The following is a 27,782-nucleotide window of genomic DNA, read 5'->3' on the forward strand; positions in this document are numbered from 1 at the left end:
CCACCTTGATCCTAATGTATGAAACCGCGCGTATCTACAGGGAGGGGGTTGATATCATCCCTCCTCACCCAGGCACCGATTGGACTCGCTTTGTCTGCATCTCAGATACACATTCTCGTACCTTTCACATACCCACCGGTGACGTTCTGCTGCATGCTGGCGACTTGAGTAGCTGGGGTAGTCTTTCGCAATTGATTATCACAGTCGAATGGTTGAAATCATTGAATCACCCCATCAAAATGTGAGTTGGCAGTTGTACTTTATGTTGTATCAGGTGCATCATGCTAACTTGCAATGGGCTAAGCATGGTCGCAGGCAATCATGACGTACGTCCGACTAAGCTATCATCATCTCCCAGATTTCAGACCAGACTTTGGTAGCTTTGTCTTGACGAGAAGTGGGCTCAGCCAATTTATGGCCTCCCACCAGAGGTGATTGTAGATTTCCCCAAACATCAGTCGAGCTAACAAAGAATCAATACCAGGAGGTCCAGCAAGCACGAACCTATGTACGGAGTCAAACAGCAGCAGGTCTGCACTACATTGAACACGAACCCTTTCGATTCATATTACCCTCGGGGCGCGAATGGAAGGTCCATGGCTCACCGGTGAGCATCAGTCGCTCCCTGCGAATCCGATACCTCGTGGAACTGATATACATGTGAGGCTGCTCCATTATACGCTCAAGGATCATTTCAGTACGAGACTACAGACGAGGCACGAGGTATGGTTTGGGACCAGATCAATGTTTGTGGGTAATCATGATAACCATTCTCTAGCGATTTATAACCGTATACCCTACGATACGGATATCTTGATCACACACACACCTCCTTTCATGACTCTGGACAGAACAAGGAAGGGTAAGCACGCTGGATGCTACGTCTTGTCGAACAAATTAGCGGAACTGCGGAACTGCCGGCTGCATGTCTTTGGCCACATTCATGAATGTGCTGGAGCGCAAATCAATAACCACGACCCATTCAGATTGGTTGACAGAGTGTCCGTGAATGCAGCCATGGCCGTGACAAAGAGAGCGATCGTTGTAGACCTACTGAATTGATGAAACACCCTGTATTACGGATACAATGTACACTAGCATAAATAAGAGATTCGTACATGTCAAACAGCCACCTTGCCCTTCTTCGCTATCTTGATACCCAACTTGTTTTTCAAATCTGATTTTGGCTTCTTCGCTGGCGGTGCACCAAGAGATTTGGCATCTCGCACTACTCGTATTGATTCTGGGAGGAGACTGCGTAAATCGGGCTCGACATCATCGGCCTTTCGCTTGATAGTGACCAGCTTTGGTGGAGTGGCGTCTGTGGGTGAATCTCCAGAACTATCCGCCGCGGCCGAAGAGCCGCCCGGAAGTGCGGGCATCGACACCTTCGAAAACACTTCCCTCACCAGCTTCTCGTCCTCTTCCTCTGCTAACCTTCGGTCCCTGTCTTCTTCCGTTTCTTCCTCTGCAGCAGTCCGAGAAGTCAGGTCCGACGCTTGCCCCACACGCTCGTTCCGAGCGTTCCGCGCCCGAATGTCCTGGAGGGCATCTAGGATATCCATCTCCCGTTTTGCGTCGACGGTGCGGTTCTCTAGCGCTTTCATAGGATTGTTCTCCTCTTCCTCCAGCCGAGCAAGACGATCCTCCTCTTCGACAACTTTCTCTTCTCGCCATGGTTCAAAGTTTCTCGATGCACCATGCTCTGCGGAATAATCGGTATTCTTGGGGTCGGTCTTGAAGGTAATCTCAGCGGAACATAGTGTACTAGAATGGCTCTCAGAAAATGTTAAGATATATAACGACGCAACGACGCACCACTTAATGTAGAACCGGAATATCTTGATTCCATAGTAATCCTCTCCATCCACCGTTTCCTTACGAGCGTTAAACTTCTTGCCCTTGTAAATGTATTCTCCGCATGTATTACATCGCCTGTGTCCATAGTAAGATATGTATCATGGTACAAAAAGTTCAATCCTCACATAGAGAATGGAGCCATAAGACGAACAACCTGCTGTGAGTTCTTTGGACCTCTCCTTCGAGGAATCAAGGACGGGTCAAAGTCCGGGGGGAAGTACTTATTCAATACTAACACAAAATTCAGCTCATGATTTCACTAAATGCTGAGTTCTTACCTTTACGTTCAGACATGGTGGCAGATTAAAGGAGTGTTAAGATTGTTGCGTTGACCTTGCGTTGTGGACGATGAGTAGAAACCACTTGATTACCTAATAAGAAATTTCTCTAGCGCGCGCTCTCCTGCTTGCTCACCTGCAGCGTCGTCCGCCAGTTCATTCTGTCAATCGCCGCTCACAACCACTATGCAGGTCCAATTAAATAAACAGCTAATCAGTTCTCGTCTAAAAAACGTCTATGATGGTTGGAGGGTGCGCTTTCAGCCTTCGGTGCAGGTTAGGTTGCTAATGACTGTTGTGTCATTTTTAGAATGCAAGTCAAAATGACGAGTACGGCTCCATAGCAGATGCGGAAGCCCTCTTGTTGCTGTCAGGAGACCCTGCAGGAGAGGATGAACCCGTGAGGAAAGGAACTGCCTTTCAGGTGAGCTTCATTAAAACTCCATGAATCACGTCTCTACTGTGTGGCTTACGCGCCAATCCGTGTAGACTTGGTTGCTTGGTTATGAGTTTCCTTCCACCTTGCTCCTCTTCCAGAAGGACAAGCTGCTGATATTATGCTCGGCTAGCAAAGGTATGTGTTGTATTGTCCGATGCGCGACGATCTGACATTTTCAACGCGACACGTGGGTTTGCAGCCAAGTTTTTGCACCAAATAAAAGAAGGGAATCCTCCTGTTCCAGTCGAGATACTTGTGCAAGCCAAGGCGAAGGAACCACCCAGTGGTGCACTGCCAAAATTCGTGGAAGCTTTCACATCTTTCAAACGCGTTGGGAGCTTGGTGAAGGAAGTGTGCACGGGGAAGCTGATGACGGAATGGGAGCAGGGCGTCTCGAAAGCCGACAACAAACCCGAACTGGTCGATATGGCCCCTGCCTTGTCAGCATTTATGGCTGTTAAGGACGAAGAAGAGATGGTGTGTTAACGTTTTATATCTGGGGTCAACGGTCTTCTAATGCACACTACAGAAATGCATCCGTACAGCGGCTAATCTCACTTCCACCTTACTTGTTCACCACATCGTGCTAAAACTGGAGATGATATTGGACAAGGAAGCCAAGATAACTCATGAACAATTTGCTACTCAGATAGAGGCACGACTTGGCTCGGGTGAAGGTGAAGTTGCGAAAGGACCTGATATGAAGGTGTGGAGTAAGGGGCGGGGCCTCAATGATGTACGTCGGCTGCCCTTCCGGACTCGCTTGTATATCTCATGGGTCATTCCAGGTGGACTGGGCATCGACAGAGTTCTGCTACTCTCCTATCATTCAGTCACGATCGACAGCCACCGGTTATGATCTGCGATCGACCGCAGAATCATCCTCGGATACTATCGCACACAAAGGCGTCTTCCTTATTGCCGTTGGTATGCGATACAAAGGTTACTGTGCCAATCTTGGGCGTAGTATTATTGTTGACCCCTCGAAGGTCAGTGTAGGCGATGTTCTTTTTTCACTTACCTCATTCTACCCCATAGGAACAAGAATCCATCTATAACCTACTGTTATCGATGCAGAACGAGATGTTGAGGGAAATCAAGGATGGCGTCAGTGCACGCGAGGTGTATCAACGGGCATTGGACATAGTAAAAAAGGAAAAGCCAGAGCTTGAGAAGAACTTTGTCAAGAATGCTGGGTTTGGAGTGAGTAATCCCCTGTTCCAAATGTTTCCATAAGTCTAAGACTCGTTCAGACCGGTGTCGAGTTCCGTGATTCTGCGTATTTGCTTTCTTCTAAAAACTCTAAGCGCCTGAAGACGGATATGGTTTTAAACCTATCTCTTGGCTTCTCCGACTTGCTTGATGACAATGGCAAGAAGTATGTATCACTCCTTTGGTCCATGGCAGTTTCTTTCATGTTTGCATTTCAGATACGCTCTCCACATAGTCGACACTATTCGCGTTGGCGCTGACAGATCTACTCTTTTGACTGAAGGTGCTAAATCCACCAAAGACACGCTTTTCTTCCTGAACCCGGAAAATGAAATTGAGGTGGAAGAAGATAAGCCGTCCAAACCAAATAAGAAGGCTCCTGTGAAGCCTCTGGTAAATGGTTCCCCCGTCAAGAACAAGACAGTTGGTGGAAAGGTGTTACGAAACAAGACGCGTAGCGCTGCTCAGGAGGAAGTTTTGATGACGGCAGCCGCCAAAATCAAGGAACATCAGCAACAACTGCATGAAGGTCTCCAGTCTGCCGGATTGGCGAAGTACTCCGAGAGTGCTAGCGGTGGTGGTGAAAAGGAAGGTAAAACCTGGAAACGCTTCCAAAGTTATAAGGGTGAAAGCGCGCTGCCGCGAGAAGTTGAAAGTCTCAGAGTGAGTGCATCAACTCCTATATGAAACTTTTCAGGCTAAACAATACCACCCAGATCTGCGTAGACCGCAAAGCTCAAACGATAGTGCTGCCCGTGCACGGATTCGCTGTACCTTTCCACATCAACACTATCAAGAACGTGAGCAAGAATGATGAAGGGGACTACACATATCTCCGCATCAACTTTCAGACACCTGGGCAGCTCGCCGGTAAGAAAGATGATACGGTAAGCATGGCTTCAGAGTCACGAGTGTTATTGAGTTTGACGGTATTGCCAAACAGCCTTTTGAAGACCCTGACTCTACTTTTATTCGCTCGGTTACCTATCGGTCAAATGATGGCCATCGTTTTGACACTATTTCCAAACAAATCACAGACCTGAAGAAAGAGGTTAACAAACGCGAGCAACAGAAGAAGGAAATGGCTGACGTTATCGAGCAAGATGTCCTGCTCGAGATCAAAGGTAGACGCGCGCACAAGCTTCCTGAGGTATTCGTCCGCCCTGCCCTTGACGGTAAACGGTTACCCGGCGAGGTCGAGATCCACCAGAATGGTTTGCGCTACCAGTCTCCGATGGGTTCTCAGAAAATTGGTATGATGTTACGTTTCTTGTTGGGTATCGTTAACTCGTGTGCTCCTTAGATGTTTTGTTCACGAACATTAAGCACCTCTTCTTCCAGCCTTGTGACAAGGAACTTATGGTCATTGTACACGTCCATTTGAGAGCACCTATCATGATTGGGAAGAAGAAAGCGCATGTATGTCATTCCGTTCGCAGGGCAAGACATCTTTTGACGTAGTTTTCTGCAGGATATTCAGTTCTTCCGCGAGGCTTCCGACGTTCAGTTCGACGAGACTGGCAACCGGAAGAGAAAACACAGATACGGTGATGAGGATGAAATTGAGATGGAACAACAAGAACGAAAGCGAAGACAGATGCTCAACAAGGAATTTAAGCTTTTTGCCGAGCGAATAGCCGAGGCAGCATCGACGTCTATGGGTGAAGCACTCGAAGTCGACATCCCCTTCCGTGAATTGTCGTTCGAGGGAGTGCCATTCCGCACCAACGTCCGATTGCAGCCCACAACAGAATGTCTCGTGCATCTTATTGACCCTCCATTCCTTGTTGTCACTCTCAATGAGATCGAGATTGCTTCGCTAGAACGTGTTCAATTCTCGCTCAAACAATTCGATCTGGTACTCATCTTCAAGGATTTCACCAAAGCGCCGTTACATATCAACTCGATACCAAGTGGCCAACTTGATGACGTGAAAAATTGGCTAGAGTATGCATTTTTATTGCGACCAGTAGGATATTGATACTGATGGAACGCCTATGCAGCTCGGTCGACATCCCTCTCGGTGAAGGCCCAGTCAATTTGAACTGGGGCCCTATCATGAAGACCATCAATGAGAGCCCGTATGATTTCTTCCAGCAAGGTGGCTGGCGAAGTTTCCTCGGTGGAGGTGATGCCGATGTAAGTCCTTAGCTGCATCGTCGATCATGGGACTGAACCATTGTTCACAGAGTGATGCAGATGAGGGTTCTGACAGCGAGTCTGAATTTGAGGCAGATCCTGAGGAATTACAATCTGAGGAGAGCAGCGCCGATGCTAGCGAGTATGACGGCTCAGATGCGAGCGACGACTCAGGAAGTGGTTCGGGCTATGATGACGATAGCGACGACGGTGATGACTGGGAAGAACTAGAAAGGAAAGCTGCTAAATGTACGTATACTGATATTCGCCCTTCTTTTTTAATACTTATTTGCAAAACCAGCCGATTCAAAGCGAGCCGCCGAGGCAAAGGCAACTCGTGGAGACTCCGAATCGGATGACGACCGACCTAAAAAGAAGAAAGTCGCTGCTAAACCCAAGGCGAATGGCAAAAGCAAGAAGCGGTGATCCTTGATGTGGACTTCTTATATTGTATCTGCTTGGCACTTTATTTTTTCTGTTTGCTTTTCGATTGTACCATTATTGATTTCAAGTTGAAGTGTCGATATTTGTATATAGTGATGTTCTCCGTTGAGACTCGGTACTCTGATCGAATCATTTCCCGGTTCAACTCAGTCCTCCTTATCCACCACAGGAGTTGGGTTATTAAGTCTCGCTTCTCTGAACAATAGTACGCCTGCTATAGCTGCTCCGGGGCCAAGCACCACTAAGGATAGTACGTGCCAAAGGAAGAGAAGTACCATTTCCTTTACGCCCCGCGCGAACCAGAATGTGACGAGAAGGGTCGACCCTATTCCAAAAACTGCGTCCCACTGGATGACAGCAGCGACTCCTTCGGGTAAGGATAACAAACGCTTGCTCAGTGCCAACTGTGGCACGAAGACCTTCTGGAATTGCTGGATGTCAAAGAAAAGTGGCCACGTGTAGTAGATATGGAGGACAGCAGAAGTGACGAAGATGAGGCCATACATGACTTGGATGATAGCGTAGCCGGATTCCACGTGACGGGAAGGACGAATGACGAGGTACACGAATTGAGCGAGCGCCATGATGATGGGGAACCCTTGCCATAGTGCAGTGGGTATAACATCTTGAAATACAACCATACACAGCGTCGGGATAATGTAGCCGACTATCAGAGCAAAAAGTAAAGCTTCTGCACTGCCCTGAGTGATTTTTGTTGCGCGGCCTTTGATGGGACTACTAATCGCTGCTCCACTCAGAATGAGTGCGACATAATAAATTGGCATGATAGCTGCAAAACTGAAAAGCTGGAAGAGCACTCCAACGACAGCAGGCATGCGAAGGAAGATGGAGCGCTTTTCACGTGCAGCCTCGACGAAGGGTATCATCGTGACTGCAGCGAGGGCAGTCATGAGCTCTGCTACGAGAGGTCGATATGCAGGGTCTAGCAGGGCATGAAAGAGCACGACAAGTGAACACATGCGATAATCGAGGACGGGATAGCCTGTATATGCTAGACGCGAAGGGTACCCTTCTGTTCTGACTGGGACGTTGCAGTGGTCGGCAAGTTGCAGTCCTGTACCACTTTGGTACAAGTGACGTTCGAACACAATTTGCTTCGCAAGATATCCCATTGGAATGAAGATTGCAATAGGTAAAACACCTCCTGGCAACCATCCCATGAGCCAGCAGTGACTAGCAATTCTTTGACTAAACTCACGAAGGAATATTTTGGACGCCATTGTTGTTTTGAAGAGAGATGTCACGACGTGTCACAAAATATGAATGCGTGTCATTAACGTACGCGAAGTTATATGTGGACGTCGCGCCGACGTATCAACTGCACTGCTCGAAAGATTAAGTTGTCACAACATCATTTTGGCCACAACAATCCATGACTATTCCTGCAACCAGTTTTCAGGTATCGAAAAAACATGTCTTGCTGTCAGAGATCTTGGCAGTGACCTCGGTCATGCGCAAGAATTCACGGTGGGCATCAGGAGCTCATACACTCACAGCAAGAGACTCCGCGCTAGCAAGAGACCTCGGCCTGCGTAGGTCAACACCTAGTACAGACATTCAGAAGAATGGGAGGCTCTCTCAAGAAACAGACCTGATGGGCGGCTTCCAGCAGTTGAAACGTACGATCTGGGACGTCGACAGTGGGTGTTTGCTCACGGAATATGTATGCTTGTCTTCAATCACTTTAAACAGACATCGATGCGCTAGCTCTACCTGGGCTCCTTGGTCCTTTCTTTGCCCTAATTCGTTCACCTCTATCCAACGGACCTATAACGTCTGCTGCACTCTCCGCCCTCCACAGTTTTTTTGTTTGCAACCTCATATCTGCAACCTCGCTATCTATAGAGCCTGCGCTCGTTGAACTCAGTAGCACAGTTTCACACTGCAAATTTGAAGCCAGTGATTCTTCAGGAGACGAGGTTGTTCTTTTGAAGATCATGACAGTGATACATGATTGCATTGTCACAAGTAGTGTGGGTGCATTCCTCGGAGACGTTGAGGTTTGCGAAATGTTGGAAACTGTCTTGACGACAGCATGCCAAATGAGGCTGAGTGGTGTGTTACAGCCTCTATTCACCCATGGTGTTCACTTACCACACATGCCTCAGAAATTTTACGGCGATCTGCCGAGTCTACCATGGTTTCTATCGTCAGGACCATTTTTGGGCGTCTGCATAGTCTCAATCCTACTACTGAGGAAGCGAGACTCCTGAATGAGGAGGAGCCTCAGCATGGGGAAATCAGCATGTCTGTGTCTGCCAGTGTCCCTGATGCCAGCGATTCTCCTTTGCAGGTATCAGAAGGAATAACCTCGTCCATACAACAGAATGTAGTTTCATCAGAAGATCCCGAGCGTTCTGCGGCACCTGAAGTCGAGGGCTCATCCCAGGCACTTTCACCTCCACGACCGTGTAAGCCACCAAGTCTAGTTTTTAGCTTCTGTAAACTCAACGAGATGTAGATGGTTTACCAGCTCTTCTGGAACTGCTTCGTGTGCTTGTAAACATTTTGGATCCCAATGATCAAGTTCACACCGACTCAACGCGCCTGACTGCGCTTGGAATTCTCAATGCTGCTGTCGAGACATCTGGAACAGTCATGGGCGACTATCCTTCCTTGTCAGCCCTCATCCTTGATCCTGGATGCAAATATCTTTTCCAGCTCGCACGCTCCGACAATTCTTTGGTTTTGCAGGCTGCTTTACGGACTATTACGACGGTTTTCCAGACCATGCGAAAACACCTTAAACTTCAACAAGAGCTTTACCTTGCCTTCAGCATTGACAGGCTAGCAGCTCCCCCACAATTCAAAGCGATAAGTTCCAAGAAGAATAACCCTACATCTCCACGTCCCGGCACCCCTGCAACTGGAACTCCCATTCTGGGGCCAGTTGATACTGAGCTTGAGCTTGATAAAGGGAGTCCAGTTCCGTCGCGACCCCCCGTTCAGCCGGCCCGTGGAGATACCCGCGACCTGATGTTGGAAACTCTCAGTCAGCTCTGCCGGCATCCCAGCTCTATGGTCGACCTCTACGTCAACTATGACTGCGACATAAACTGCGAGAATCTGTTCGAACGCTTGATCGAGTTTCTCACAAAGGTCGGTCGTCAGGCAAAACTTGCGCGCTCGTGGTTGAAGTTATTGGCGATGTAGGGCGTATATCCATGGCAGTCTTCTTCGGCGTCAGACGCACAACAATTGCATTCCCAGTATTTATGTCTGGATCTGTTGCTTGCATTCGTGAATGACATGACAGCGCGAGCTGAGGGTGTTTGTACATTCGCTGTCCCGCCTTGATTAATGTTCTGATGTGCTTTCAACTTCTAGCGAAGTGAACCATGGTCTTTCGTGAGTGCTCATTACCTCCATCCTGAATTATGCAGGTCATAATACAACACAGGATTTTATTTTGCCAGATTCATTGATGCAAGACAAATCCAGGAAGAAGCTTGTTCTTACCGGGGCAGCGCGGTTCAATTCTAAACCAAAAATCGGCATTGCGTTTCTTGAGGAGAACAAGCTCATATACTCCGACCTCTCCCCAGAGGTATCACGAACGCGCAGTCTTGCTATTTTCTTGAAGAGCTGTACACGTTTGGACAAGCGATTGCTAGGAGATTATATCTCAAAGCCAGATAATTTGGCACTCCTGAAGGAGTTTATTGGGTTGTTCGACTTCAAAGATGTATGGCAGTTTCCCATCTATAATATTCGCCTCATTAATGGGCAATTGCGATGCGTAGAAACCGATTGCGGATGCCATGCGCGAGATGCTAGAGACCTTCCGACTTCCTGGAGAATCTCAGCAGATTGCCCGGATTACGGAAAATTTTGCCTCAATCTACTTTGCATCTGGTCCAGGTAAAGCTCTGAACTCGATATTATCATAGTGACTGTTTGTTCATCGAATCACAGCGGAAATCAAGACGGAAGACGCGGTTTATGTGTTGGCGTACTCTGTGATCATGCTCAACACCGATCTTCACAACCCGCAAATACGAGTAAGGCCTTTAAACTTATGCGCTATCTTTACCTTACAAAGCAACAGAAACGGATGACGATAGAAGATTATCAGCGCAACCTCAGAGGCGTCAATGATGGCACCAACTTCTCGCCCGAGTTCTTGGTACGTGGTTTCTGCTATTGAAGATATGTGTGATTCACTCCCAGCAGCAAAGCATTTACGATTCCATACGCAAACGTGAAATTGTTATGCCTGAAGAGCATACTGGCCAACTTGGCTTCGAGTACGCTTGGAAGGAACTACTCGCCCGTTCACGGCAAACGGGTAAGTCAAATTTGCAGAAATTGTGGTTGTAAACATGACTGGATCCCTCATAGGTCCGTTCTTGATGTGCAACTCGTCTTTGTTTGACCTTGACATGTTCAAGACTGTTTGGAAACCCTTGATATCTGCCATCGCTTACGCATTCATCAGCTTTGACGATGACTATGTTATCCAACGGGCCATTTCTGGTTTCCGTCAATGCGCCACGTTGGCAGGTCATTTCCATCTTCCAGATGTTTTCGATTTTGTGGTCGTTTCGCTCTCGCAGGCGACTAGTTTATTATCTGAGAATCCGCCGACGCAAGTTCCTAACTATCCAGTGGTCGAAGTGGAGGGTCAGTCGGTCACAGTCTCATCGTTATCGGTCAAGTTTGGTACGAACTTTAAAGGCCAGCTGGCAGCCGTCGTGCTTTTCAATATCGTGAACGGAAACGGAAATGCCCTGCGGGAGGGCTGGACGCAAGTAAGTTGTCGAGACAAGCAAGTATTTCCTTTGCTAAGAATGTGACACAGATCTTTGAAATGTTCCAAAACCTGTTCATGCATTCATTGCTCCCCACACGCATGCTCCAAATGGAGGACTTTTTAGGTGGTGTCACAATGATCCCCCTTCGCGGGGGTCAGCACTCGCGACCAGCGCCACGTAGTGATGGGGGGTTGTTGTCGGCGCTATCCTCATACCTCATGACACCATACGGCGCCAGTTCAGAAAACCTCGTTCCTGAAGCTACAGACACAGAGGTGGAGAGCACGATGTGTACTATTGATTGCATAACATCATGTCGGTTGGATGAGCTTTATGCCCAGACTATGTGGGTCTCATTCAACTGATAAGGCTTATTTTCTCAAAACCTTGTCGCAGACAACTTGACTCAGAAGCACTCGTGGCTGCAATCCGAGCACTCGAGGCTCTTGCTCATGAGCGGACAATCACAAAGTGGAAACAAGAGTCGGATGAACTGACCACCGCATTCAATACATCATCCGCAGGAGATGGCACATTCACTTTGCCTTATGATCCTGCGTCCGTTTTTCTTCTCGAAACCATGGTCAGTATAACCTGTCAAACCTCGCGGTACATCGAGGACTTATGGCACGTATCTTCATCTTCATCGAAGATCATTTTTAATTTCTACTTAGGCCAATTCTATTTGAGCATCTTTCGGCATTGTTGTCAGCATCTACGCACTATAGTGTTCTACTTATTGAGCGCGCGGTCGTTGCATTGCTTCGATTGTGTCTTATTCTCGCTCAGAAGGCAAGTCACTTATCCTTATCTCCGCATTGGCGTGTGTAACTGAATAGCCCGTGTAGAAAACACTTCGAGATCAAGTCTACGTGTCGCTCGATTTGATTGCCGGGCTTCCCCCAATAGTAGCTAATTCCGTTGCCGAACAAATTGTTGCTGGCGTGACTTTGATCCTTCAAAACCGTGATATCGTTAGGTACGATAAATAGCATCATACCTGCATATCTATTCCTCATTAATGCCAACAGTTCGCAAACCGAGTGGAACCTTATCTTCGCAGCCCTTCGGTCAACGACTTCCCATCCAGAGGCTGCTCGTTCCACATTCGACTTGGTTTTGAGTTTTGTCACAGACGGACAGTCGCAGTGGATAACATCAGATAATTTCAATGGTCTAATCACAATCTTGGATGAGTTTGCAAATTCGTCTGGTCAGTCAATCATGGTTCCGCAGAAGGGACGACGAGCGCCTTCGCAGCCACCACCCAAGTTAGCAGTTTTCGTTTATCATAGTCTGCCTACTGATATTTATCCAGCGCACCGCCTATCGAGCGCGGGAGGCGAGCGATTGATATCCTATATGATATGAAAAGGTTCATTGCACCCCTTGCTGAGTCTGCTGGTCTGCAAACGGGTCAAGGTACGTGGACACTCGCAATCACGAGTCATTCTTGACAGTCGGCCACACAATGCAGTCTGGCGCCAATACTGCCTGCCTTTGGCGTTGTCGTTGAGCAAGCAGTCGACGAATCCATCACGACTTGTCCGGCACACTGCTATCAGCCAACTTCAACGCCTGTTGCTTGGTCCTCGATTTGTGTATGATGAAAACGATCATGGTCAAGTCGAGGAAATCTTCAACAGTATCATCTTCCCCCTTATTGATGAGCTCCTCAAACCCCAAGTACAGCAATTCGATCCACAGGGCATACCGGAGACTAGGCTACGAGCCTCGGCTTTGCTTTGCAAGGCATTCATGCACTTCGAGGTCCGGGAGAATCGCACGAAGTCAGACATCAGAATCTTGTGGATCGAGATTCTGGATCTGCTAGACAGGATCATTAATGCCGGGAAGACCGAGCAGCTGGTAGGCCCTTCAATAATGTTTCACATGATTTAGTTCTAAATGTCCCTAGTATGAGGCCGTCTCGGAATCTCTCAAGAATGTGGTTCTCGTGATGAATGCAGCAAATATTCTTGTCCCACCTTCCCAGGAAGACCAACGTGACGAACACCAACGTACCTTATGGACAGCCACGCAAGCCAGGCTAGAACGTTTTTTGCCAGGGTTTCTGGTAGAAGTGATACCGACTCCACAGTTGCAGTTGCCACCTTCAACGCCCGTTCCAGGTTCAACCTCTGAAGCGCCTGCTACGGCACCTTCTACAGTATAGGGCACATCTACATACACAAGTTTGTTGCTGCTAGAGTAATTTAATCCAAGACAAAAATATTGGTCATGAACATCAGAAGAATTTCATTTTGGATAGTCTGCGATGTTGGTCGTCAAAACAAACGCACGCCTTACATGGTAGATCTACTAACCTGATACGCGCGTAGATAGCTAGAATTGCAACTATCGGCGCAACAGTATACCCGACAAACCGGACTACTGCCTGGCTATGGGATGTCACCCAAGAAGACCACGCGCCTCCGAGGTAAGCAGTAATCAGGAGAAGGGGGAATAAGACATAACCAGACAGCCTGCGAAATGTGTTAGCAATCATCATTAGCATCCCCCTGATTACCCACGCTACCTGTGGTATTTCCATAACATCTTGGCCTTCATGCCACCCCCAAACGCTGCACCTCCATACCACACACTTCCGCCCCCGAGGATCACTTGTCCCACGAGCCACCCGACGGAAACAAGTCCGAAAATCTGTGCCAAAATAGTCAGAAAATCCAGAAATAGAATAGAGACGAGCCTAGTACCCCATGCCACGTCGTGAAATGACTATGTCCGTCGCTGAATTTGTGGATCTCGATTGCTAGGGTGCCCAAGGCGATACAAGGGAAGCCGACGGCAAGCATCGTTCTCTGGTGTCGTTGGAGACCAGCTGCTTTAGTTTTGGGGTTTGCAGTCGGTTGGAGTGTCAGAATCCCTATAGACAAGTGCTGAAGTTAGCCTATACTTTGTGTGGGCGGCCAACGGTCTAATACGCACCGTAGGTGAAGCAGCCAACACCTAAGCTCTGGAAAAGCGGGTGGACGGCGAACCACCCCATTGATGTAGGGTTGTTGGTGAACACGATGAACCAAGTGACGCATACGAAGATCTTCAAGAAACGTTCATTCAGGGGGTCAACTCACAAGAGGTTATTCGCCTCACCAGCATAGAAACCTGACATGGCGCAAAAATGAGTGAGACTGACAGCAACAGCACACGTTAACATGCACGTACGAGTGCTCCATATGCAGCGACTTTGTCTCCCCGGCGTTCCTCGGATTTTCTGACGCCGTCAGAGCCCATGGTTGGTGTCGGGAAAGGCAGATGCTCTTCTGAGGTTTCTGCTTGACCGCTGGCGTCTAGTAGTCTGTATTGTTCTTCAGAATCCGTCAGTTCGTTGGAAGTATGCTCTGGCATGATGGCGAGAGACGGTAATGAAACGCGCAGTTTCTGTGTATGTGGCGCGCTCAGGCTACTAGGCACTTAAAAAGATGGCGCTCCTTGGACGGGCTGCAACCAGTTCGAATCTAACCTTGTATCAATACCAGGCTGGTACTAGTCTGGTAGTGCCACGTAGTAACTGCAGTTGGCGCTAATCACACTGCAGCACCGTGACGCCCCCTAGGGGCCGTACTTACCGGATTATGTAAGGTGTTCATATCTCTGTCAGCCTAGTCAGCCGAGAACGATGAAGACAAACGAATTCTCATGACAAGCTTTGATCAAGTTACAACAGGACATTATTCCATTATTGACCACAGTATTAGTGAGTACGTATAGCAAACAAGCAAGATACATCAGTGACATGATGGGTGATCACGGTGCGTAAAGAACATGGATACGACTATAAAATGCAGCAGAAAAAGTTAACAACAAAAAAACATTCCAGGCTAGAATCACAACAAAGCAACTTATCAAATAAATGCATAACACAGACAGTTGTTCATGAAATAGTCTAACGGCCTTCGAGTGCTGGCCAAGAGCCCTCGGCTTTCCACTTGTCCACCACTTCGCGGAGCGCGTCGTGCGTGAACTGAGGACGTATGAGCTTGTATCCAATAACTTTCTTGATCTTGCTGTTGTTGTAGGAAAGTTTGCGTCGTGATAGGGCCCAGTGATCCATATATGCATCAAGTGGGGTCTGTACAATCGGAGGTTTGGATGTGTGAAGCATTTCAGTCCAGGTACCAACATGGTGCTCGTTGATTTCTTCGACGACATCATCGAGTTTAAGCTTCAAGATGTCAACAAAGCTTTGATGATGTAGTGTAACACAAGCGCACCTTTGCCATGGTATTTTCAAAGAACGAGTAAAACTCGAACGTTGTACCGAAAAATTCCGTGATCATTGATCCCCCCTTAGCCATAGTCATCTCTGAGTCGTCAACCTGCGTCAAACATGAGAAATATAAACCCGAAAGGTGAGACCTTGCGCACCAAGTTAAAGACAGGTGCTACGGGTTGTGCATCAGGCATGCACGTGCCCTCGATATCCTTAACCTTGGATTTGTCATTATGGAAATAGATTTTCTCTCCTGCAGTTAAATTTGCCTGGTGACGGCCAAGTGAAGCCATCCACTCGGCACATGCCCATAAACCACCTGAAACATCATCTATGTGTACTGTGTTGACGCCGTCTTTTCCCGGGCCCCATCTGAAACGGAAATGAGGGGGATTTGAGCGGAGGAAGAGGTCTAGACCCACGGTGTTTTCATCGGTTTATTCATGTAACCGTAGATAGACGCAACGGTGATCACTAGTGGATCTATCAAGAACGTTAATCTCGCGTCATTGAAAAAAAATGAGAAAGATAGATTTACAGAGTCCGAACTCGACGTAAGGGCCATACACAAATCCGATTCGCAGGACGACAAGAGGAAGGCTAGATAGTAAGTCAGAAATGACACCTTAGGTAAGAATTCAAGAACCTACTCATCAATAGAAGCTAGCATTCGAAGAGTTTCATGCCACCAGACATCTAATGGTCGCACAGGCTTGACATCTTCCTTCTCGTCATGCGAACCCTTGTCTGATGTTTCATACACAGGTTGCTGTAGTCGTACGTAAGCATTGACTTTTCTACGGGCAGCCTCCAGACCGATGATGCGAGCGACGGTGAAAGTCATTTTGATGGCAATCTAGAATGGCGATGAGAATATTGGTCTATTTTGAGCGCAGAAACAAGTCATACAACTTCGCTGCGGTCATGATTGATCTCACCGGTGAGATCGAATACGTATGAATAGGGTGCCTTGCCTGGCGGAGGATCGAAGGCAGACGCGACCGCAGCTTGAAAAAGATGATGAGTAATGTAATAGGACGTAAATATAAGTACATACAAGGAATGGTTAAGTTGGCTTGCCGATATTCAACATCGGGTTGAGCTAGGACCTTTGGGAACTCTGCGCCCAGATATCTGCGAAATCGCCGATCAAAATGAGACGGACACAAATTTGATGAAATTTACACACGTTGTGGGCGGATTAACAGAGAATCTATCGACGATACGAAGGTGCTATTATAAACAGATAGAACCGGTGGGTGAGATGAGCCATCGATGAGAACCAATCGGAGAGATCTGACATACCGAAACGAGTCTCTCCCCCTCTGGTGGAACTAGCAATGCTGCCAATGCTCGTGAACATGTATTTAGACCACCTGTACAGGTGAATTTGAAAAAGTAGTTGTGAGTGTCTTGGGATGATGGCTAATAATGATACCAGTTACCGAAAATGATAGCGCTTGGCTTTGGAGACATGTAGTGGGAGCTGTTGACGATGGAGAGGGAGAGGGAGAGGGAGGGTGTGGCGTGAAGGGATTGGTCCTTGTTTGACTGACAGCGATTTTGAGATTAGGGTGATTTATACGCCAAAGTTTTATACTATGTTATTACTGTACCCGACCGCGTCGCGGAGGCAACCTCGAGAGAAAGAAGCTCCCTTCCTTTTTTACGTAATCTATAAACTTTCATCCGAAGAACCATAAATTTAAAAAAGGAACCGCGCCCCGAAATATTTTACTCATCCATTCCCCGGATCCCAGGTCTGCTCACTCTGCTCGCCGACATTTTCGCAGAAAAAGCCGTTCTGGGCCTCCACGGATACATATCAATATCAGGGTCACTGATCTATCGCCGCGAGGGTCCATGTAACGGTGCAATTCATTCGGAGCAATTTTCGCGTCAAATCCACCCTATCTTATGTACAGCAGTCAATGATTCCGTAATCTTGTTGCCGCCGGAAAGTAATACTGACTCATAGAACTTTATGGTGACTTGTAGGACCCAATTGCAGCCAAATCCCTCATCTTGTGATGCAGGCCCAAACGTTTATTATCTACATCCTGGGTGAAACGGATATAATGACATAGCATCAACGCCATCGGTAAGTCCGCGTGGTCCCTTTAATCTTCTCGCTTCATTTGTTGCAGGCGCTCGTACACAGAAGAGAAGTCCTTTTGTGCCAGATCCGGTCGATGCCTCAACGTCTCGGCATAGAAATTCTGCGCAGATTTTCCTAGTGGTAACGGGCTGTCGGTAGAGGCCGCAACACCAGTCGCGAGAAGCATATCCTATACGACATTGAGGAAGCACATCTTCGCCGCCGGAAGTCTAACTCACCTTTAACATCAAAGCAGTCGCAAATCCACCTTCGTAATCACGTTCGCACGGTGGAGACTTGTCGGCAAGCGAATACGGTACCGGATTGTTGACCGACGAAGCCCAGCAACCGCCGGTAGAACTGTTGATGACCCCTGCAAGTATGCGCGGATCCAAACCCAGCTTCTGTCCGAGCAACATTGCTTCGCCGACGACAATCTGTTGCACTCCAAGAACAAGGTTATTGCATATCTTGGCGCCCAGACCAGCGCCTGATGGGCCACAATGAATAATGCGACTTCCCATATGAGCAAGGATCGGCTGCGACAGCGCAAAAGCACCCTCGGTCCCGCCAACAAGAAAAGATAGCGTGCCCGCTTTGGCACCTGTTACGCCTATTTGGATAAAGTTAATATTATTATAGACGTGTAAGCAGGGGTGCGGGGGGCAGTGCACAATAATAGTACGTACCGCCCGATACGGGTGCATCCACCATTTGCGCCCCAGCAGAGATCACCTCTGCTGCAACGTTTCGGGCAATTCCAACATCTAACGTTGTAGAGTCGATGAAAAGAGAGCGCGCCAACTCCGCGGCACTGAGAGACTTCAACGCAGAGATGACTCCGTTTGCTTCAGAATAAACGGTCTCGACCTGAGGCGAGGATGGAAGCATCGTCAATACTGTTTGAGAAGCATGCACTGCCCTAGATTCCAAGTGGCGATGTCGTAAAAGGGAGCCACAAAAAGCAGGAATGGGCTCACTCTTTGGGGGTGAGAACAATGTCGATGTGTGCCCCAGGGAACTGGGCAATAAAGTGCTGCCGGAAGGTGATCGCACTGGTGGGGAGAGCGTCGCAAATGATAAAGCGGGTATCAGGTGATTCTGCGAATGTCTTCGAGAAGAAGTTAAAGGCCATCTCTGAGCCCATTCGACCAAGACCAATGAATGCAGTGCTCTTAGCACGCACAACTTGTCGCTCGAGCGATTGAAGTACTCTGGCAGTATGTCTCATGGTAAAGTCAGAGCAACGTTCGCGGGAGACCCGTATTGAAGTACAAATCACTGACGTTCGACTCCGAGGACGAGTACCCTCGTGATGATTTCAAATCATGCGGGGAAGCATTCAGGCACGTGACTATCACGTGCTGAGTTATTATTACGTCAGCTACACGTCCGTCGTCTCCCTTAGTAATAGTACTAATCGTTTAGGTTATTATTACACTGGTCCTCTGGGGCAATAACTGACTGGATTCATTAATTCAAGATGCTAGCAGCTGCCACTTCGTTTTTCTCAAGAACAGCTATATCTCAGTCGTATAATATCGCCTCGTCATATGGCAGCAGGCCCTCCACCCCAGGTCCACCGGGATCTTCAAACCCGCTTCCATCTCCAATGTTGCCATCCGTTAAAGTTGGTCTCTGGAAAGTTCAGGGTGCATCCCACAAAGTCACGAACAAGAAAGTTTCCGTATGGACCCTTGACAAACGCGCAGAAATGGAAGGACTGGGCCCTGTATCCAGGGAGCGGGTCTTGGAGGTTTTGAAGGCAGAGGTATATCTACAACTTGAATGAAACCACCGCTTTTTTCTCAGATGTCGTCCCTTAGGCGGCAGCACTAAGCAAACTGCGCCATCCTTCTATCTTGGGTAGGGCACACGAAACTCCCCCCACGTTCACATTTTGAGCTTACTATTCACGAAGAAATGGTTGAACCCCTTGAAGAAACAAGGACCGAACTGATATTTGCAACGGAACCGGTCCTTTCGTCACTTGATCTCTCAATACCACGTGGGTCTCGCCATACGCCTCTAGTTGAGCTAGATGAAATTGAAGTCCGTCTGCTTCTTTTTATGCGGAACGCCGTCAATAAGTTTAACTCCACCCAGATTCAGAAAGGCATACTGCAGCTGTGCAAAGGCTTGTCTTTTCTGCACACTTCCGCGAGACTGATTCACACCAATTTAAAACCTGAATGTGTGATTATCAACGACGTCGTGAGTGTTTTCCATTCCTGATAATCATCCATGTGGCTACATTCTAGTCGCCGTTTTTTAGGGTGATTGGAAAATTTCTGGCCTCGGCCTTACCATCCCCCTCATTGGTGCAGATGGATCTCCGACCCGTTGGGAATTTCCTGGTTTTGATGGTCGCGTGCCATCATACATTCAGCGTTCTTTTGATTATATCGGTGCGTGCAATGCTGCTATCACAGCATGTGACCCATTCCCACGGATCTCAACAGCTCCGGAATACGCACTGGATGAAGTCCTGATCACTGCATCAGATATGTATTCCCTCGGTTGTCTGATATATGCCGTGCATTGTAAAGGCATTCCGCCGTTCAGGAATCAGGGAAATGTAGGCGGCCTTAGGGACAATGCTGGTCGTCCTGTCCCGGACATCGGGCAGCTCGACGCGGATTTGCAAGGTTCTTCTACTTCGCTTGAGATTATTATAGAATCACTGACGCATAACTCTATGTAGATCTCCTTCGATCGCTCATTACTCGTGGTTCGAATAGCCGACCGACCCCCTCAACGCTCCCTTCGCATCCGTTCTTCTCCTCGCTGCCGATCTCGACACTCAACTTCTTAGACCGCTCGAACTTCACAGCGAAGACACGAGAGGAGAAAATTTCTTTCATGCGTGGCCTTACAGGGGTCTTGGATCGCTTCTCAGAAGGTCTACGCACGCGAAAGATTTTACCATCCTTGCTTGAGGAGGTACGCGTCCTGATCCTGTTCTCAATTCAAGCCACAGAACTGACGGAACGCCGCTGTGTTGACAGATGAAAGACACACATTTGCTTCCGTACATCCTTCCAAATGTGTTTGCCATCTCCAACGTTCTTTCAGCGCCACAGTTTGCTTCGCTTGTTCTGCCTAGTCTCAGGCCCCTGTTCACCGTCAAGGACCCACCACAGAATATGTTGACGCTTCTTGACAATCTTCACATGTTGCAGAGTAAAACTGAAAAGGGCGTTTTTCGCGAACGTAAGCAATTGAATCAACATTACATTTCACACGATTTACATTATTTTCAGAGGTTCTTCCACTAGTGTATCATGCACTGGAGTCTGAGCATGCTGTGGTGAGTTTTTCAATGAACGACATGTCATGGCATGATCCGATAAGGTACAGGTGCAAGAGCGTGCTCTTAAGGTTGTTCCAGATCTTTGTGAGACAATTGATTACGCCGAGGTCTCCGGCGTACTGTTCCCTCGAGTGGCTGTGAGTTGCAAATGTGTCGTTCATGACAAGCACTGAGTCTTGCATCGTATAGCTGGTGTTCACAAAAACGAGAATATTAACTGTAAAGGTCGCTACGCTGGTGACGTTCCTCAGCTTGGTAAAAACCTTGGATCAGGTTTGCATCACCTTAATATGGTTTCCTAGATGCTCACATCTCCAATGCAGACAAGTCTCACACAAAAACTCGTACCACTGCTGTCAAAAATTCGCACAAAAGAGCCTGCTGTTATGGTGAGGTATATATTGTTGTCACGGCTTTATTTTCTGATAGCGTTTAGATGGCGACGCTCTCGGTACAAGAGGCTATGGGTGTTAAGGTTGACAGAGAAGCGGTGGCTACTCTCATCCTACCGCAATTGTGGACAATGTCGATGGGTCCTTGTACGTGTCATCCCCTATTTCCCGGTGGTTTGATCTGAGAGCGATTGAAGTATTAAATATTGAACAATATCAACGCTTCATGAGCGTTATCCGCAAGCTCGGTGACCGCGTGGAAAAGGAACACAATCAGTTCCTCCGCGATGCGCAGAGAATTGAAGACCGCTCGGCAACGAATACCAATGGTGTCATGTCTCCTGCCTTCCGATCCGGTGTCGACTTTGAAAGTTTGGTGGGGCGTGCAAACGGTGCTACTGTGAAGCCGGACACGGTGATCGATGGAGATAGCTCAAAGGGATGGGATGATGACGTTTGGGGAACCATTTTTAGTGGCACGCCCGAGGTAACTTGTTGGTATTTGTTGACAATACTCACGCTGATCGTTCCCATCAGCCATCTCAGAGTCCACCTCCAGGTCCTGTTGTGTCTACCATACAACCACCAGTTACTTTATCGAGTCAGGCGCATTCACTACCTTCGTCACCGCGGATATCAACGATGCCATTAGTATCTCGGCCGTCACGATTAGGTGCTAAGCCTGTCCCATCTACCACCTTCGATTCATCTGCTTTCATATCACCTACGCTACATCCCAGTCAGCCAAATCGTATCTCATCCCCATCAGTACAATCCCAGCGACTCACGAGTTTCGCTATGCCACCGCCCCCACCGACACCCGCACAAAAACCCAATTACAATGTCTCGTTATCTGACTTCGCTGCTATGTCTCCGAGCACGACTCCTTCTGTGCCTAACTATGTCTCGTCGAGTTATACCACATTACAACCTACTTCTCCTGTATTCTCGATGTCATCGCCTCCTCTACACACATCACCACTTTCGATGGGGAGCATACTAGCACCTACTCGACCGACAACTGCTACAAGGCCAATCTCAAAGGACGACTGGGGAGACTTCGACCCTCTCAAATGAATTGATGCCGTACAAGCACGCCGCATGTCATTGCCGGCCGGCACTGGAGTCCTTCGATTATGCCCTTCATGTTGTTTCTCATCGCCTCTGCGCTGGTCAATATTTATCTAGAGTTCCCATTCTAACTATCTCATCTAGCCTCGCACGTGGTCGGAATTTAGTAAACTGCACGATCGTTAATTTTTAAATCTTAAAAGTTCCACCTGGATCACGTCTGATGGAATTTTCTTTCCAAGTCCTGTGGCCTGTAACGCAAATTGGTTTGCGTCCGAGGCCTATTGTTTGATTCGAAGCCCCGTCACCATTCTCGACTGCTCGTATCGTCGCCCCTCGATTAAGCAGGACCGCAAGCCTGAGGCAGTATGACTGAATATCACATTAAGTGAATCGCTGTATGCAGAAAACATCCATTCGTTGACGTAAAACTATGTATACTAGATCGGCGTCCGGTTTATCGACCTTGGTCAGAGTCCTCGACTGCACAACTGGCGCGTTGGAACTTAGTCTAAGCTGGTTCCACTTGGACGCCGTCCAATGGTCGAATATACGTCGCTTCAACGATAGTCTCGAATTCTTGCGAACCGAATTGCGTAGCAACACTGTTCGCATCGATGTCAAGGTTCAGTAATGCCTTCAAAATTAGGAGCGCCCCGATTTTCGAGGCAACGACATTGCCTTCCGAGCAAGTAGCGCTGTGAATGCCTGGTAAAAATAATCAATAACAAAAATGAATCTTTAAAAATAAATTTACATTTATCACAACCATCCTCGCAAGGACAGGTTTCCACTGTGTCGTGCGCTTGTCGCAATACATCGTCACCTGTAACATTAGTATGAAAACTAAGGCGATTCACGAAGACAACGCATGCTCACTGTGATCAAATGCCTGGGCAGACACGCTACCTTTCCGAGATGCATCATACATTATCAACCTGTATTTTGACATGAGTAATTGATGGTACTTGTAATGAGCAGGCAGATATACCTAGCGGGACGCTTCCGCTGCGACTCTTCTTTGTTATATTCTTTCTCTGCCGCCTTACATTCTGTCCGCAGGTCGGCAGAAAGAGCAAAACGATTCATCCATGCATGCGATGCAGAATGGATGGCTTCTGCAAGGTTAAAATGTTTTTCCTTCATCAATCCAAATAATTCTTTGGGCACATCGAACCAGAATCCAGTGAATTGTCTTTCGTACGGCGGCGTATCAACATCGACGACATCTAGTACTTTGCTGCCCCTAACAAGCGAATTCGGAATCGACGGAATATCAACCAACGTCCACACGCACCTGATTTTCCTGAAGCCTGCACAATAAAATATCAAGCAACGAGCTTTTCACATCCTGGGATTAAACATACCAAATACTACAGTTGTCACATCGACCCCTGTGCGCGGGCAATGAAGCATTGTTATTGTCCCCGAGATGATTCACTCACTTCCGAAATATGCTCGATGTGGCGACCTCGCAATCTCTTTGATTCGGTGGGTTTGCATGGCATCCACATTCCTATTGGTCTAGTCAAGGTGATGGATTACATAACAAGGAAGTACTTGCGTGTAGTCTCTGCAGCGTGTCTTCATGAATTGTTATGCCAGGAAAATGGTAAATGGACGCACCTCGGCTTAGTGATCCAGTTGACATCCGCCCTCACAAGTCTGGCCACTTTGGTATCATGACTGACTTCTTTAACCTATGCGACAGTCAGGGGTGACGATGATATCTAATCACTGTTGCTTACGATAAATGTCAGTCCTTGATGCAGGAACTCAAGAAAAGTATCAGTGCGTGATCTCAGAAGATAAGACGGGATTGGTGACGAACTACTCCGCCCTCATATAGCTCAAAAATGGCCCTTGAAAGCTCAATCTCTTCTATGATTCTTGGCACTCCATTTGGTAGTCCAATTTTCGTCACATCGATAACGGTGTACTTATCGTCATCCGCGCCACGAATTGAAATATGCTTTGCTGGATAGGGGAGAAACTTGGGGTGCGGGTGATACCTATGCAAAATTAGTTGTAGACCCAAACATAAAGCAGAAAACTACCATCCGTCTTTGTCTTTCCGTAGCTTCGAATCGCACAACTCGCCTAGCGAGGCACCAAAGTAAAAAGTATCATCCTTGGACAAAGGCATTTCATGAGCAGCGCATTGCAAGTGAGCCTCGATGACTACTTTGCTCTCAATATCGACAGTCAGATGATCCACGGGCTGATTATAAAGTTTGTCCGGGGATTTGACGTAGTTTCTGTCTATAGGGAGGTCTTCGGCTACCAATACTGCCAATGAATCACGGGATCTGCGCCCAGCACGACCAGCCTGCTGCCGCTACAAACCCAATAGATTAGTATGACGGTCACGAATATCTCTGAGAGGCACCAACAAAGTTGGCAATACCAAATGGAAAACCAAGCATGATGACAGCATCCAAAACACCAATGTCTACACCAAGCTCAAGAGCATTAGTTGCAACAATACCAAGTAAGTGTCCTGAAAAAGCTTCGTATTCAATGCGGCGCCGATCCTGTGAGTCCTTGAGAACTACGTCGCCTGAAGTGCACAACACTGACCTCCTGAGAGTACCCTAATAATGGAATATAATGAGTCGCAAATCAATCAGATGCCCCAAACACAAACTGACCTCCTCTGTAAGGCATGACCTTCGCAAGAACGTCTAGGCGTCCCTCGGCGCTAAGTCGTTGGCGTAGAGCTTTCATTGCCTTCGGTCTACATCAATCCTAGGTCAACTTAAGGTTAAGTGTCATTATGCTCACCAATTCGCATGTTCTTCGAATCTGAATTCACCTAAGCTGAGCCACTGAAACCCAGTTAAGCCCGGATTACGGTACGGACCTTGCAGAATAAAATGACTCGAACACCGCGCATCATCAAAAATATCATGAGGTTAACGGCCTCACACATTGGCCCCGAATGTCCGAGTTTTGCGACCTCAGGATCCATATCTTCAATACTAAGAGGATTCCAGACTAAGTAATCCTTTTTGCCAGATGGAGCTCCATCCTCAACAATTTCTTCTACATCCTGCAAGAGATTTTAGAGGAGACACAATGAGAAGCATAGCAGCATACTTCGACCCCGAAAAAACGTTTCATATGCTGACTCGGCTCCGATATGGTGGCGCTACATGATACAAAGATAACTTGTTGGTCTGGCAAAAATTTTGTCAACAAAAAAAAAGAAGGAGGTGCCATGCAAAGACTGGAACATACTGCCTACGGCTGCACAAATCCTGCGGAAACGGCGGATGATCTGAGCAACATGACTTCGAAGCTTTATGAGACTGGTGTGAAATGGTGCATCCAGAAACTCACCTCCCAAATATATTGGAATAGTAATGCAGTTCATCAACCGCTACGAGTCTGATATTCTTCATGAAACTTAGAATATACGTCAATGTTAGTCTCGATTGAAACATACAACAGCTCACGTCCGCCAAAGCTCTTCATGAGGCAAAATAGAGGCGTGCAACATGTCCTTGATAGCATTGTCAGAAAGATCGGCCGTATTGTTTACACTTACGTACGAAGTTGGTGAAGATAATGGAGGCCGTCTCCCGAATGGCTGGAGAAATTACTAATTGTCACGCGCAGAATGCAACAGGCTTACTTCTCCGGTGATCCTGTGGGGTATCTCCATCATATGTTGCCACCTTGATGTGCTGCAGTCCAGGGCAGGCACACAGCAACTGTTCCAGCGCGGTACGCTGATCCTGAGCTAAAGCCTGAAAATATCATGAAATGCGAGCATCATTATTCAGTTAAGGACAAACCTTGGTGGGGTATATGAGTATGGCTGTAGCATTAGAGTTCTCTTCTAGAAACTTTAGTAAAGGAACCTGAATTCAACTTTCTTCAGTCTGGAATTTCCATAAGCGGTTCCACGGACAGACAGCACCTGATAGATCACGCTTTTGCCTGACGCAGTACTGGTAGAAACAATGACATGCTTCCTCTGCGCAATAGCATTGATGGCGGCCGCCTGATGGTGATATAATGTCATTATATTTCGCGACTCTCGCAATGCTTGTTGTATGGTATGTGAAAGAGGCTCAGCCAGAAATCCTGAGTACATATTGTCAGAGATAAAAGGCACCCATAAAAAACCTTGATACCTTCAATAGCTACCTTCTCCTTGAATGTCCGCCGGTCGGCGATTTGATTTTTATACCATTGTTGTCTTTGAATTTCAAGTAGTATATCGTCAATAGAGGGCCTGTCCTTGGGTTCGGGTATTATCATATTTTGGGAACTGTTAGCAGGTAGAGCTTTCTTTGCGGACGGGTTTACGGGGATGTGGTCTTTTGCTGCTGCTTGAAGCAGATCCATGGACACCTCTCCCTCTGGAGTAGCCTTCATAAGCCTATATTTCGGAGTCAACAATAGCAAAAACAATGCGCGTATGCATACTCGTCGACGGCATCTTTAAAGCGTTGGTTTCGCTTATCAACCAAATTACTGAGTTGTATGAGCATCATAGTCGGTGGGAGCGAAAAACAGGCATTGCGTCAGTGTGCATTCCAATACACTCAGACGATAAGGATCACCCTGATTTGGTGGTTCTAAAGTTCTCTGCAAATTCTAGGATAAGGACATGTTCTTCCTCTTCATGACCTGAGAGTCGATAGCCCGATGATGAGTGTAGCGTGAAGTCGGGGCTATTTGAACGCTTATTCTGTTGAGAAACAGTCTCTCCATGTATTCGAATGTCACTGTGAGGAATGTAAGCAAACTCGACGACATCCGGGAGAAGGGCTCTGTGAAATATGATTGTAATCACTCTGTTGAATGATAGTGGCATCCACTTACTTGAGTTCGGCTACTTTAGACAGTTCGAGTGGTCTACAGTCATGTTTGCTTAACGATCAAAACATTTTTGGGCGAAGCAAACCTTTTCAGAAGACCTTCGGCGGAGGAACGAATCATAGGAAATGTAATTGCAAGATTTCTGCGGGAAGATACAAACGCAAGAACTGTATTCAATGCCTAATGTCTCACATGAGTACATTCAGACAATGCACACGATGTAACTCGCCTTGAAGATCTGTAGTGACATGAAGACTCGGAACGAGTCAGAAGCAACGGGTTGGTTCTATTGGCATACCTTGAACAGCTTCAGATTTCGTTCCACGATTACTTAGCGGGAGACTTCATTTATGCAAATACTCGACTCACATCATGGAAATACTCAGGCCATTCTGATGTTTCTTTCTCCTTGTCCTGTTTTCTGGTACTGGTCGCACTTGCAACCTTCTGCTTTTTTGGTGCTCTTTTGGTGGAACCCGCAGAACGCTTCATACTCGAAGAGCCAGTGATACAGTGTCACAGTTGAAGTACAATTTGACCACAATTCCTCCTAGAGCGGAGAGTAAGACAAGTTTCTGTTAGGGTCACACAACGCGCTCCTAAACACGTGACATCACGTTATATTCATCACGCTTGCTTTTCTGCGGCCAACACCAAGTTTAAAGTAAGTCGGAATCCCTGCACTGAATAGAAC

General features: G+C 47.4%; 10 protein-coding genes across 10 annotated transcripts; 4 read left to right on the forward strand and 6 right to left on the reverse strand.

The window, feature by feature from the left end:
• Window positions 1-14: 14 nt before the first annotated feature.
• On the forward strand, window positions 15-1,062 carry EDB93DRAFT_1077828 (Metallo-dependent phosphatase-like protein; the record flags this gene model as incomplete). Its single annotated transcript, XM_041445340.1, has 5 exons — window positions 15-241; window positions 275-330; window positions 459-607; window positions 666-723; window positions 779-1,062. 5 exons carry the CDS (start codon window positions 15-17, stop codon window positions 1,060-1,062), a joined length of 774 nt encoding a protein of 257 aa, XP_041311838.1.
• Window positions 1,063-1,121: 59 nt separating this feature from the next.
• EDB93DRAFT_1078080 (DUF572-domain-containing protein) lies at window positions 1,122-2,092 on the reverse strand (the record flags this gene model as incomplete). Its single annotated transcript, XM_041445357.1, has 2 exons — window positions 1,122-1,935; window positions 1,986-2,092. Coding segments are annotated over 2 exons (921 nt in total), but the record flags the coding sequence as incomplete, so codon positions are not given.
• A 232-nt stretch (window positions 2,093-2,324) lies between these two features.
• Window positions 2,325-6,354, forward strand: EDB93DRAFT_1246591 (FACT complex subunit SPT16; the record flags this gene model as incomplete). The annotated part of the gene is made up of 16 exons (XM_041452472.1): window positions 2,325-2,390; window positions 2,449-2,562; window positions 2,628-2,712; window positions 2,777-3,054; window positions 3,107-3,313; window positions 3,366-3,566; window positions 3,616-3,780; window positions 3,831-3,955; window positions 4,008-4,452; window positions 4,506-4,676; window positions 4,733-5,042; window positions 5,093-5,208; window positions 5,261-5,736; window positions 5,793-5,928; window positions 5,979-6,177; window positions 6,230-6,354. The coding sequence occupies 16 exons, from the start codon at window positions 2,325-2,327 to the stop codon at window positions 6,352-6,354; spliced, it is 3,219 nt and encodes a 1,072-aa protein (XP_041311840.1).
• A 48-nt stretch (window positions 6,355-6,402) lies between these two features.
• On the reverse strand, window positions 6,403-7,674 carry EDB93DRAFT_744834 (uncharacterized protein). The gene is made up of 2 exons (XM_041457311.1): window positions 7,592-7,674; window positions 6,403-7,537 (listed from the first exon to the last, which is right to left on the reverse strand). The coding sequence occupies exons 1-2, from the start codon at window positions 7,611-7,613 to the stop codon at window positions 6,519-6,521; spliced, it is 1,041 nt and encodes a 346-aa protein (XP_041311841.1). The 5' UTR covers window positions 7,614-7,674; the 3' UTR covers window positions 6,403-6,518.
• A 13-nt stretch (window positions 7,675-7,687) lies between these two features.
• EDB93DRAFT_744843 (uncharacterized protein) lies at window positions 7,688-13,657 on the forward strand. Its single transcript, XM_041457312.1, has 20 exons — window positions 7,688-8,033; window positions 8,086-8,448; window positions 8,502-8,804; window positions 8,855-9,492; window positions 9,547-9,663; window positions 9,721-9,741; window positions 9,794-10,078; window positions 10,137-10,254; window positions 10,309-10,394; window positions 10,442-10,519; window positions 10,567-10,681; window positions 10,735-11,144; window positions 11,195-11,493; window positions 11,544-11,774; window positions 11,822-11,939; window positions 11,996-12,126; window positions 12,179-12,418; window positions 12,466-12,569; window positions 12,625-13,016; window positions 13,066-13,657. Exons 1-20 carry the CDS (start codon window positions 7,766-7,768, stop codon window positions 13,321-13,323), a joined length of 4,575 nt encoding a protein of 1,524 aa, XP_041311842.1. The 5' UTR covers window positions 7,688-7,765; the 3' UTR covers window positions 13,324-13,657.
• EDB93DRAFT_1246594 (uncharacterized protein) lies at window positions 13,396-14,516 on the reverse strand (the record flags this gene model as incomplete). The annotated part of the gene is made up of 7 exons (XM_041452473.1): window positions 13,396-13,420; window positions 13,475-13,633; window positions 13,687-13,811; window positions 13,865-14,034; window positions 14,097-14,208; window positions 14,262-14,273; window positions 14,334-14,516. 7 exons carry the CDS (start codon window positions 14,514-14,516, stop codon window positions 13,396-13,398), a joined length of 786 nt encoding a protein of 261 aa, XP_041311843.1.
• A 305-nt stretch (window positions 14,517-14,821) lies between these two features.
• On the reverse strand, window positions 14,822-17,050 carry EDB93DRAFT_1122974 (uncharacterized protein). The gene is made up of 11 exons (XM_041448623.1): window positions 16,827-17,050; window positions 16,687-16,757; window positions 16,571-16,614; window positions 16,439-16,515; window positions 16,291-16,388; window positions 16,032-16,237; window positions 15,920-15,981; window positions 15,804-15,864; window positions 15,537-15,753; window positions 15,383-15,487; window positions 14,822-15,333 (listed from the first exon to the last, which is right to left on the reverse strand). The coding sequence occupies exons 1-11, from the start codon at window positions 16,855-16,857 to the stop codon at window positions 15,055-15,057; spliced, it is 1,251 nt and encodes a 416-aa protein (XP_041311844.1). The 5' UTR covers window positions 16,858-17,050; the 3' UTR covers window positions 14,822-15,054.
• Window positions 17,051-18,777, reverse strand: EDB93DRAFT_1122976 (NAD binding domain of 6-phosphogluconate dehydrogenase-domain-containing protein). The gene is made up of 4 exons (XM_041448624.1): window positions 18,460-18,777; window positions 18,169-18,401; window positions 17,719-18,092; window positions 17,051-17,669 (listed from the first exon to the last, which is right to left on the reverse strand). Exons 1-4 carry the CDS (start codon window positions 18,708-18,710, stop codon window positions 17,502-17,504), a joined length of 1,026 nt encoding a protein of 341 aa, XP_041311845.1. The 5' UTR covers window positions 18,711-18,777; the 3' UTR covers window positions 17,051-17,501.
• A 136-nt stretch (window positions 18,778-18,913) lies between these two features.
• EDB93DRAFT_745134 (kinase-like domain-containing protein) lies at window positions 18,914-22,476 on the forward strand. The gene is made up of 15 exons (XM_041457313.1): window positions 18,914-19,250; window positions 19,306-19,345; window positions 19,401-19,531; window positions 19,586-19,693; window positions 19,755-19,887; window positions 19,942-20,127; window positions 20,184-20,422; window positions 20,488-20,692; window positions 20,743-20,789; window positions 20,840-20,929; window positions 20,982-21,065; window positions 21,116-21,181; window positions 21,229-21,331; window positions 21,382-21,671; window positions 21,722-22,476. Exons 1-15 carry the CDS (start codon window positions 18,963-18,965, stop codon window positions 22,259-22,261), a joined length of 2,550 nt encoding a protein of 849 aa, XP_041311846.1. The 5' UTR covers window positions 18,914-18,962; the 3' UTR covers window positions 22,262-22,476.
• Window positions 22,477-22,611: 135 nt separating this feature from the next.
• EDB93DRAFT_1122987 (DEAD H helicase) lies at window positions 22,612-27,716 on the reverse strand. The gene is made up of 32 exons (XM_041448625.1): window positions 27,458-27,716; window positions 27,318-27,395; window positions 27,174-27,268; window positions 27,092-27,124; window positions 26,830-27,039; window positions 26,693-26,740; window positions 26,398-26,645; window positions 26,181-26,347; window positions 26,056-26,121; window positions 25,893-26,007; window positions 25,810-25,847; window positions 25,714-25,760; window positions 25,598-25,663; window positions 25,496-25,548; window positions 25,355-25,434; window positions 25,119-25,307; window positions 25,040-25,060; window positions 24,907-24,985; window positions 24,836-24,849; window positions 24,649-24,789; window positions 24,313-24,593; window positions 24,087-24,267; window positions 24,004-24,030; window positions 23,882-23,955; window positions 23,820-23,828; window positions 23,701-23,771; window positions 23,623-23,649; window positions 23,553-23,568; window positions 23,247-23,501; window positions 23,135-23,193; window positions 23,013-23,081; window positions 22,612-22,963 (listed from the first exon to the last, which is right to left on the reverse strand). Exons 2-32 carry the CDS (start codon window positions 27,336-27,338, stop codon window positions 22,767-22,769), a joined length of 2,997 nt encoding a protein of 998 aa, XP_041311847.1. The 5' UTR covers window positions 27,339-27,395; window positions 27,458-27,716; the 3' UTR covers window positions 22,612-22,766.
• Window positions 27,717-27,782: the final 66 nt, after the last annotated feature.

This window comes from Suillus bovinus (genome assembly GCF_016758785.1).
Source record: "Suillus bovinus strain UH-Sbo-P2 chromosome Unknown EDB93scaffold_6, whole genome shotgun sequence".
NCBI classification, from domain to species: domain Eukaryota; kingdom Fungi; phylum Basidiomycota; class Agaricomycetes; order Boletales; family Suillaceae; genus Suillus; species Suillus bovinus.

What these genes read in the sequence shown, in the direction of transcription:
- EDB93DRAFT_1122976 (XM_041448624.1), bottom strand. Translation starts at nt 18,710, where the DNA reads ATGAGACATACTGCCAGAGTACTTCAATCGCTCGAGCGACAAGTTGTG. An exon ending in GGATGCACCCGTATCGGGCG is followed by an intron (nt 18,093 to 18,168) that starts GTACGTACTATT and finishes TTATCCAAATAG; the next exon opens with GCGTAACAGGTGCCAAAGCG. An exon ending in CGACTGCTTTGATGTTAAAG is followed by an intron (nt 17,670 to 17,718) that starts GTGAGTTAGACT and finishes AATGTCGTATAG; the next exon opens with GATATGCTTCTCGCGACTGG.
- EDB93DRAFT_1122974 (XM_041448623.1), bottom strand. Translation starts at nt 16,857, where the DNA reads ATGTCTCCAAAGCCAAGCGCTATCATTTTCG. An exon ending in ATGCTAGCTTCTATTGATGA is followed by an intron (nt 15,982 to 16,031) that starts GTAGGTTCTTGA and finishes CTTACTATCTAG; the next exon opens with CCTTCCTCTTGTCGTCCTGC. An exon ending in TTGAAAATACCATGGCAAAG is followed by an intron (nt 15,334 to 15,382) that starts GTGCGCTTGTGT and finishes GACATCTTGAAG; the next exon opens with CTTAAACTCGATGATGTCGT.
- EDB93DRAFT_745134 (XM_041457313.1), top strand. Translation starts at nt 18,963, where the DNA reads ATGCTAGCAGCTGCCACTTCGTTTTTCTCAAGAACAGCTATATCTCAG. An exon ending in TACCATCCTTGCTTGAGGAG is followed by an intron (nt 20,423 to 20,487) that starts GTACGCGTCCTG and finishes CTGTGTTGACAG; the next exon opens with ATGAAAGACACACATTTGCT. An exon ending in TACTGTTCCCTCGAGTGGCT is followed by an intron (nt 20,930 to 20,981) that starts GTGAGTTGCAAA and finishes TGCATCGTATAG; the next exon opens with CTGGTGTTCACAAAAACGAG.
- EDB93DRAFT_744843 (XM_041457312.1), top strand. Translation starts at nt 7,766, where the DNA reads ATGACTATTCCTGCAACCAGTTTTCAGGTATCGAAAAAACATGTCTTG. An exon ending in CGCCCGTTCACGGCAAACGG is followed by an intron (nt 10,682 to 10,734) that starts GTAAGTCAAATT and finishes GATCCCTCATAG; the next exon opens with GTCCGTTCTTGATGTGCAAC. An exon ending in TGGTCTGCAAACGGGTCAAG is followed by an intron (nt 12,570 to 12,624) that starts GTACGTGGACAC and finishes CACACAATGCAG; the next exon opens with TCTGGCGCCAATACTGCCTG.
- EDB93DRAFT_1122987 (XM_041448625.1), bottom strand. Translation starts at nt 27,338, where the DNA reads ATGTCACTACAGATCTTCAAG. An exon ending in GCCGAAGGTCTTCTGAAAAG is followed by an intron (nt 27,125 to 27,173) that starts GTTTGCTTCGCC and finishes ACATGACTGTAG; the next exon opens with ACCACTCGAACTGTCTAAAG. An exon ending in TGCCCAGGCATTTGATCACA is followed by an intron (nt 23,082 to 23,134) that starts GTGAGCATGCGT and finishes CTAATGTTACAG; the next exon opens with GTGACGATGTATTGCGACAA.
- EDB93DRAFT_744834 (XM_041457311.1), bottom strand. Translation starts at nt 7,613, where the DNA reads ATGGCGTCCAAAATATTCCTTC. An exon ending in GGCGTCCAAAATATTCCTTC is followed by an intron (nt 7,538 to 7,591) that starts GTGAGTTTAGTC and finishes GATGGTTGCCAG; the next exon opens with GAGGTGTTTTACCTATTGCA.